The sequence below is a fragment of the Penaeus japonicus genome, unplaced genomic scaffold (genome assembly GCF_977035675.1).
Source record: "Penaeus japonicus unplaced genomic scaffold, GWHDUDI00000001_assembly GWHDUDI00000041, whole genome shotgun sequence".
NCBI classification, from domain to species: domain Eukaryota; kingdom Metazoa; phylum Arthropoda; class Malacostraca; order Decapoda; family Penaeidae; genus Penaeus; species Penaeus japonicus.
In genome coordinates this window covers 10,635,744-10,644,714 of record NW_028234443.1, presented here as the reverse complement: position 1 = coordinate 10,644,714, position 8,971 = coordinate 10,635,744, and the positions used below count along the sequence as shown (strand labels likewise).

General features: G+C 38.3%; 1 protein-coding gene across 5 annotated transcripts in view; it reads right to left on the bottom strand.

The window, feature by feature from the left end:
• Positions 1 to 6,200, bottom strand: part of LOC122250501 (cell division cycle and apoptosis regulator protein 1) — a 20,582-nt gene extending 14,382 nt beyond the window's left edge. For 2 of the 5 annotated variants that reach the window (XM_043011945.2, XM_043011940.2), the window contains exons 1-6: positions 6,107 to 6,200; positions 3,161 to 3,549; positions 2,386 to 2,627; positions 2,017 to 2,237; positions 875 to 1,160; positions 1 to 113 (exon numbers count right to left, since the gene is read on the bottom strand). The exon at positions 1 to 113 is cut by the window's left edge and continues 113 nt beyond it. In XM_043011945.2, the coding sequence (XP_042867879.1) occupies positions 1 to 113; positions 875 to 1,160; positions 2,017 to 2,237; positions 2,386 to 2,627; positions 3,161 to 3,538 (1,240 nt within the window). In that variant the 5' untranslated portion in view covers positions 3,539 to 3,549; positions 6,107 to 6,200. Of the gene's footprint in view, positions 114 to 874; positions 1,161 to 2,016; positions 2,238 to 2,385; positions 2,628 to 3,160; positions 3,550 to 5,783; positions 5,803 to 5,846; positions 5,972 to 6,106 lie in introns of those variants that run through there. The other 3 variants (XM_043011943.2, XM_043011941.2, XM_043011942.2) reach the window with 3 other exon arrangements.
• Between the last annotated feature and the right edge of the window lie 2,771 nt (positions 6,201 to 8,971).

Below are 8,971 nucleotides of genomic sequence, written 5' to 3'. Positions count from 1 at the left end.
AAGACCGGTGAGCGGGGAATGTGTCCGACCAAAGAGGGCGAGCCAGGAACACGTCAGATGGGATGTACAGGTTGCTGTAACGTTTCTTCAGCTCCAAAACATTGGCTTCTTTCCTGGAACAGAAAGAGACAAGGGTATGATCAAAATGGGCAAGGGGGAAATCAAGTCTCATCTCTTTTTTACACTATCATCAGACAGCAAGAAAGCAAGGGTTCACGCATGCACGCAAGAGAGAGAGAGAGAGAGAGAGAGAGAGAGAGAGAGAGAGAGAGAGAGAGAGAGAGAGAGAGAGAGAGAGAGAGAGAGAGAGAGAGAGAGAGAGAGAGAGAGAGAGAGAGAGAGAGAGAGAGAGAGAGAGAGAGAGAGAGAGAGAGAGAGAGAGAGAGGAGAGAGAGAGAGAGAGAGAGAGAGAGAGAGAGAGAGAGAGAGAGAGAGAGAGAGAGAGAGAGAGAGAGAGAGAGAGAGAGAGAGAGAGAGAGAGAGAGAGAGAGAGAGAAAAGAAATCTATAACCCCAGATGTTAATGCACAGTTCTCCAGCTAACATCAAAGCATGGCCCCTCAATACATTCTCTATTCTATAGCCACTAAAGCATGACCTTATTTTGGGTCCCTGACCTTTGCCTGATTTAATCTAAATTTGATCTTGGGTGCAAGTCTGAACTTTGAACTTTGACCAATGGCTTCAATTATAATAGCTATTGCAGATCACATTAGAGTTTGGTCTATAACACATGAAAACTTTCTACAGTTACAGCAAAAACAGCAAGAAAATTAAGCCAAAAAAATAAACATATAAGAAATCACATGTCTAATGCCATAATGAAAATAACCAATACTTCAGAACAGAAAAAAAAAACTTTGTCCAAATCTTACATGTGCAATAGAATCTTGGGGACTTGTACATTATAGCGAGGAACCACCCTGAGCCTCCGTCTGGGGGGTGACCGAGACCTCCCTCTACTTCTGCTGCGCTTGCGGTTCTCTCTCTTTTCCTCTTTGTCTTTTTCACTGCGGTCGCGCTCCCCATCTCTTGAGGCTCTGCTGCGCTCCTCTCTTCTGTCTCTCCGAGGAGATCTCGGCCGTGGCCCGATCGTTCCCCGGGGCCCGAAATTTGCTCCCTGGCTCTCTGCGGGAATCGCGGTTTGCTTCATCAGCCTGACTAGGAAGTTGTAGCAGAAAGGAATGGAAAAAGCTGAAGCTCTGGAGACTTTGGTGTTAGAGTGCAACACTTTTTGGTCAGTGTGCTTAAACCTTACCTCACCTTATCAAGATAATTAAGCCTATTTAAAAACATTTTCTTACTAGAAAAAGGGGGGGGGGTTGGAGATGAGAAGTTTATTGGGAGATATAGGAATAGGAAGAAAATAGAAGATGATATGATAATAAAAACATGTAATACAGTAGGAAGAGCACAGGGAGGAAGAAAATTATAGAGCAAGAAGAAATGAATGATTAGGGAGGATGAAGCAAATCACTAAATTTATAAAGCTAAACAATATTATGAACAGAACCTACAGAAGGGCTGCTGGTCTAATAGCTTTTATCTCCTAATCAAATAACTCTCTTATCTATACTTTTCTATCTATAACAAAACTTGAAACATGTAACAATCAAAATAAAAGCAATAATCCAGGCACCTGTTCCATTAGACATAGACCTAGGTACCAATCAGTAACCAAGAAATGACATACAACATGGAGCAATAACCTAAAAAACTGATGTCACACTTAATGAGTTAAAAAAGGACATTGAATTGAAATGGAACAAAAGACAATGAATTCAAATATAGACTTCAATTTTTTTCTATTATTCCTAAATTAATGTTTGCATATCATAAGTGAACATAACATTTTCTTGTCTAAACTCTGTGGATGTAGAGTTCATAATATCCACTCTATTACAACCTATTCTAAATTGTAACCTCTGACCTCTTTCAGATTTTTTTTCCCTTCTCATTTAATACCAATTGAAATCTATAATGGTAAAACATCAAAGAGAAGATTCTCATAACTTACCACTACTAAAATTGGGGGGAGGTACGGCATTGTACGAGCCCCCTCTGCTGTTTATCTCTCTCGCTGGGGGACCTGTACGACTCTGGTTCTGAGAGGGGGTTCCTGTTGGGCCAGGAATGACCTGAACACGATTGGCATTCCACTTGAAAGGCATATTGGGGTTGTAAGTGGCTTCAACTAGGACACGGTCTCCTACTTTCGGAGCCTGGCCTTTTACGCAGCTAGAGAAAAAGATACATGTGTGACACTTGCAGCACAAGAGAGTATAACAATGTATTGCTAATTTGATGTTTATTTTAGTTAATCCATCTTATTCAGTTTCATAGGCATAAACACAAAAGAGAAAGCATTACGATCTATTAAACCAACCTCGTCTGAAAGAAGACGTCCTCGTCAACAAAGCCAAAATCCGCACACAGCTTTGTAATTGTCCCCGTGAACACTCTCTGTTTCTGTGGCTGCTGCGCTGCATTCGTGTTAGCTATACTATTTTGTATGTTGGTTTGTATGTTGGGGGCAATGTTGTTACCCATGTTGCTGGGGGTAGCAGCTGGGTTAAAAGCACCAGGAGGAGCCAAAGCCCTTGGGGCAGGGTAGGTCACAGCTGTCACCTGTAGAGATACTTTGTTATTGGAGTCTGCTATACTAACATTCTTCTACTAACTAAACTGATAACCATCAGATCTAAGAGATATGATCACATTACTGTAGGATAACTGTTGTGCGTCTCAATATCTATTACTATTACTGTGCTTAGCATCATTATTTTTAGATTTTCACGCTAAATGGATAAATCAGCTTTTACATCTTAATTCTCTATTATAACATTTTACAAGGAACTAATTTCAATATAGGATGACACTTGCCTAGCAGGAAAAAAAAACTCATATTACTCAAAATATAAGACAACATTAATTCTTATAGGATACTGAAACTCTTCATTATACACGGTGTACATGGAGTAAATGTCCCTAAATTCTTTCACCAATATCAGGGTATGGTACGGCATGGTGTGAAATATGTGACAATAAATAATATATTAGTAAAGTGATATTAATTGTCATTTGGAATAACTTAAACCTGACATACCTAACTAAGGAAGCAGCACGTTGGAAAACCTGACAACTTTCGCCAAGAACTTTACCTGTGGCTGTATCTGAGGCTGTATTTGTGGTTGCATTTGTGAGTTTGTGATCTGTGTAGGGTTGACCAGGCTGGGGGGCTGTAGGGCTTGGCTGGTCATAGGGGGCTGGCCCATGAGGCTACCCCCTGCACTGGGCTGGCCAATGGTCTGCTGGGTAATGGTAGGTTGTCCCAGGGTCTGAAGGCCTCCTAACCCTGGGGGCTGGATCATGCTCTGCTGGACAGGGGCATACTGGGGCTGCTGAGGCGCTGCCCCGAGGACCAGTTGTTGACTTGGGGCTGAGGGGTGCTGGCCCAAGAGGGAGGGCTGCAGCTGGGGAGTTGTCTGGGACCTCTGTTGCCAAGGTGGAGGCGCCTTCCCACCACCAAACTGCGCCATCCTACCTTAACCTGTAAAGAGTGATGAGAGAGAGAATTAGATGAAGTAATCACAGAGACAATAAATTATAAGATATCATACATGCATTCAGCAACATTAGAGCAAAGTTTTAAAAGTGGTCGATAAAAGAAAGTCTCCAGAAGGAATACATAGTTCTGGCCTCTAAAGCATACCATACTAAATCCGTAAAATATTTCAGCCTTCAACACAAATCATAGAAGAATTTTGAGCCTGCAAGACCAAATACACAAAATGGAGCAACCCTGATACACGTGAATACACAAAATGGAGCTACCCTGATACACGAGAATGTTTCGGTTACAAAAAAAAAAAAAAAAACTGTGCCCCTAGAAATTCATGAATAATTTTACCTTCCCAAGCTTGTATCTTAGGAAGGAAAATAAACACCAACACACCTACATCCTTACGACAGACTCTGCGTTATGGACAAACTATTAGCTTGGCTTCATGGAATATTTTCTCTACAATTACTTTTTATCTTTTTCTTCTTGATACATTATCTATACTGTAGTGATGAATTTTTCTCCATTGAGAACCATTTCAATTCCAAATACACATAAGACCAGTACAAAGTAACAAACCATTACAAAGTCGTGATAAGATGGAGGTATTTTACATTTTTTTTTACATCATAGTCGTCATAAAATAGAAAGCAGCCACTGTAAACGTTACTAACATACCCGCACGTCCCTTACTGGTCTAATATGTGCAACAATCACAGATCACAGTAAGTGTTAAGTTGATTTTGTTAAAATAACAATGCAATTACCTAAAAAATGTTCTTCAGTAAATTACTAACATCTACTAAATCAGTTTTCAAATAAAGAAACCTTGTGATACAGTTAAATGTAGCCACAGATTGGTAACTTTGACATTTCTGTAATAGATGACAAACCTTGAAGTATATTCCGGCTGGATCAAGCTAACGAAAAGTAGGTCCTGTTTGTTTACGTTTACATTCTAAGTATAAATCATCTAACATATACATTTTAATTTATAAAAATGGTGTGATAGTAAATAATAATTCCTAGGACTGAACTAATTTCATTCTAGTTTATATTTAATTACAAGTAAATCTAGTAAAGTAAAAATATGCTGCAAAAAATTACTTAACTGCCATTTAAATACAAAATATTTCTCTCTGTCCGGTGCCAAGTCAACAATTTCGAAATCAAGAACTCAAAAATACATCTGCCACTAGTCTCATGTTAACCACCATGGCCTCCACGCCTGCCGGTGCTCCAGCAAAGACAAGAAGACACTAAAAAGCTCCATCAAATTCACTTATCACGATGGAGCTTGTAGGCCTCTCCGGCAACTACTTCTTCAAAGAGATACGAGTCAAAGTTTTATTTTGTTCAAACGTAAATTGTGGAACACAAAGTACAAAGGCCATGGTGATCACTTGATGCTGTATTTCTATTGGGTTTGACTTTAGATTATGAATCTTACAATAGATCACAGCAATTATTGAGAGGTTTTGGGAATAATAATATTTAAAAGGAAACACTTCACGTTTTGAAAGCCACAATCAGCAAAACTTGATAAAATAACTTTGCCATCAATTTTTATGCCGACCTGGTTGATCTTGACCGACTGCCGGTCAAACTTAAAACTGTTTACTGTCTATTCGCTTCACATTTCTCTTAATTTGAGCAGCATTCACACGATGCCGAGTCCTTTCAGATGTTATGCATTTTAAAATTATCCCACTTCCTTTTTTTCCTCGTAAGTCGTGTCTATTTCAACTGTTAAAACATTTTGCTTCACTTGTTTACAATTTTCTTCCATAGTGCAGCATTATATCCATCTTTCACACACTTTGGCTGACTGTCACAATCATTAATGTAAATATTTGCTTTAAAGACTTTGATATCAATTTGATGTATTCTTGTGAAACAAATAATCCATTCCTGAGAACACAGCACTTATATTTGCAACTTTTCAACACTTTCCAGTACCAAACAAATCAAATTACACTAACAACAACAAATATAATACAATATCACAGCCAGGAAATCACACAGCCAGAAATTCACAGAAAAAACAATTCCATTTCAATAATTTCACCTCTAATTTAAACACACTATTCACAGTCTTCACTCCCAACCTCTGTTAGGGATCACAGGATAATTTGCATGCGGCCTCGGGCATAAATCACACCAGATGAAAGCCCAAAATAGTCAACATAAACAAATGCCATTTTGGACGGAGCCGAACTCACTTCCCAGCGTAAAATCACCGTTGTATTCAATCACGGCATAGTTCTCTAGTTTCTAGTCATCACCTGTTTGCTAAGAAGTCTCTAAATCAATGTGGAATAAGGTAGATCAGTCAGGGAATAAGGGCCGAGACTCCCTTCCTCCAAATGAGCAAAACACAAACAGATCTCCTCCACCCCTTTCCCCTTTCCCTCCCCCTTCGCAATCTTTAGGGAAGAAAAAAAATAAAAATAAAAACCTTCCCACTTTCGAAACCCTTACCTCATGACCCACACACCCTCCCCCAACATCCCCCCCTCCAGTCCCTCCGGTAAGAACCCTTTACCTAGAGGGGAAGTTGCAAAAAAAAAAGATTTTTCCGAGGAGCGAAGGTAGAGCGTGCGTCCTCCTCCAAGATGGCGTTGTCTCTATCGACGGAGGGAGACGCGAAGGCACAGAAAGGAACTTCAAGGCATGCGCGGCCGCCTAGCAACCAAGGCGCAAACACTTTTCCTCTCCTATTCTCTGGGAAGAAGGGGCTCTTTTCAATGGCATTTGTTTTTTTCGAAGGGTGGATGGTTCCTTGATCAAAGGACAAAATGGTTCCCTCAAACTGTAAATGGTTCTTTCAAATGGCACGTGCTTTTATGAACCCTTTCTGTCAGCGCCCCTTTTTCAAATAATTTTAAGGGTTTGGTGTCTCCTATATTGTTTTACTCTTGTTAAATAAGTACGACGGGTTATGTTAGCTTAGTTTTACGCACCTATGCGCCATTAAAATATAATATGAATGTTTGAAATATGAAAATAATAATATCTCTAAAGTCGCTCTCTCGGAAGTACCGCCCCCTGAGTATACCGGCTTTTGAATTACTAGCATAAGGAAAAAAAGGGAAGACGTATTATTGGGTAGGGTATTCATGAATATTTTTCTTTTTTTATTGTGCCAGCCTCTCAAGGGAAAGCGAGTGTCAGTCTGGGAAGTCATTCAAGAAAAAAAAAATGTCAGATGGACCAAGATGGAAGAAACCAGTGCAGAGTTTTTTTGTTTTTTTTTTATTGAAAGCTATGCGTCAGGCGAGAAAAAAATGTATCGAGGGAAAAACGCTAGAAATAAGATCTTGTACAAGATTATTGCCTTTAAGCAATAATCATGTACAAGTCTTGCCCTAAGTGAAAGAAGTTACTGACTGCAAAACCTACTGATACTATCCTGCATTTGATAGGAATTCTGGAACGAGCAATTCCTCGCTAAATAGCATATAAATGAAGTTTTAGAGTAAAAAAAGATCTCTCTCTTTGAATATATTAAATATGTGTGGAAGGAGGGAAGAGTCTGAGGAAGAAGGAGAAAGGGTTGGGTGCTTTTATTGAAAACTTGAGAGCACTAATAAGGGAGAAAACTCCACTGTGAAATGTTTGGGAGTTACATTGAAAGGGCATCTGCATTGAAATGTGCATTTGCAGGAAGTATGTAATGATCTTAAATAATGAAATGGTCTTTTTTAAGAATGGCATTCTCTCATGACCTATATGGCCTATTTCGTCTTGCACCTTAGTTGCTTGTCCATTAACATTGGCTACCTAGTAATTTGTCACCTATTTGGGATCTCAATGAATAAGAAAATCGATGGATTTCATCTGAATGGTCTAGAGCAGGGGTTCCCAAACTGGGGTACATGTACCCCCAGGGGTACATTTGCACGTTTCAGGGGGTACATTTGGTCTGAAGGAAACAATTACTTGCACAATACATGGTGTTGTAATCTGCACTCAGATTGCACTTTTCTCATTTTCTTTGTGTTGATTAGCACCACCTTTATTGAAATTTCTTAGGTGTAAGGTAATACCATTTGTTTTTACTATTATAAACCTCACATGGCTTGATCTGCAGTGTAGATCTGTAGGACTACCTGTACCAATCTAGAAATGGTGTTTATCGACGCGTCAGTGCCTGACGGCTCACGTCCTTTTTTACTATTAAGCTTAATTTTTAGTGTTAGGGGTACATGGGAACCTATAAAAAGCCTAAGGGGTACTGAGGAACAAAAAGTTTGGGAACCCCTGGTCTAGAGGTTCACCTCTCCAGTATATAAAATTGGTTTGCTTCGACGGTGCTTCGTTTTTTTTTTTTTTTTTTTTTTTTTATATATAATGGATGACTAGCTAAATTTTCTGAAATGGAGACTTTCGACATCTCAAATAATTTCTATTTTGGTCAGCTGCTTCGTATGAACATCATTCGTGTCACGATTTTTTTTTAATTTCCGAGTTTTATAGTTTTGCGAACTACCGGTATTGCTATAGATAGTAGTAGTTACAGGCTGGTTCTTACGAATCTATAAATGGAGATGTCTGAGTCATAGGTGCTTTCGTACATCTTTGCTTCAGTCTCGTTTTTTTGGGAAATATGTGTTCATTATAATATTTATATGTATATCATGAACCATTCTGATTTCGACAATCAGAACGGGTCGATATGGGTCTTAAAGTTCAGGGTCAGATACATGTGTTCAACAAACTAAATATGCAAAGTCATCATTATCATTTGATAAATATTTTTTTAAAATAAAAATGCATAAATACCCCTTACTATTCATACATGTAGGAGTAATAACCTCCAAACCTGAACTAGATCAATTTTGGAAAAGAAATGATTGGGTTAGAGGTTCTTCATTTTAGAACCAACAACCTATCTCTGATAAGACTGCAGGCGAAAATCTAGTTTATATGTTTATATATATATATATATATATATATATATATATATATATATATATATATATATATATATAGAGAGAGAGAGAGAGAGAGAGAGACATTGTCTGTCTCTCTCTCTCTCTCTCTCTCTCTCTCTCTCTCTCTCTCTCTCTCTCTCTCTTCTCTCTAGATATATATATATATATATATATATATATATATATATATATATATATATATATATATATATATATATATATATATATTTTTTGAATGAGGATAACCTATGTTACCTCATCCTTTTGAGATGTATGTAATCACTTGTCTCAATAAACTCGCCAAAAAGTCAGTCTCTCTCTCTCTCTCTCTCTCTTTCTCTCCCTCTCTCTCTCTCTCTATGTATGCACACACACACACACACATACACACACACACATATATATCTCTCTCTCTCTATATATATGTATATATATATATATATATATATATATATATATATATATATATATAT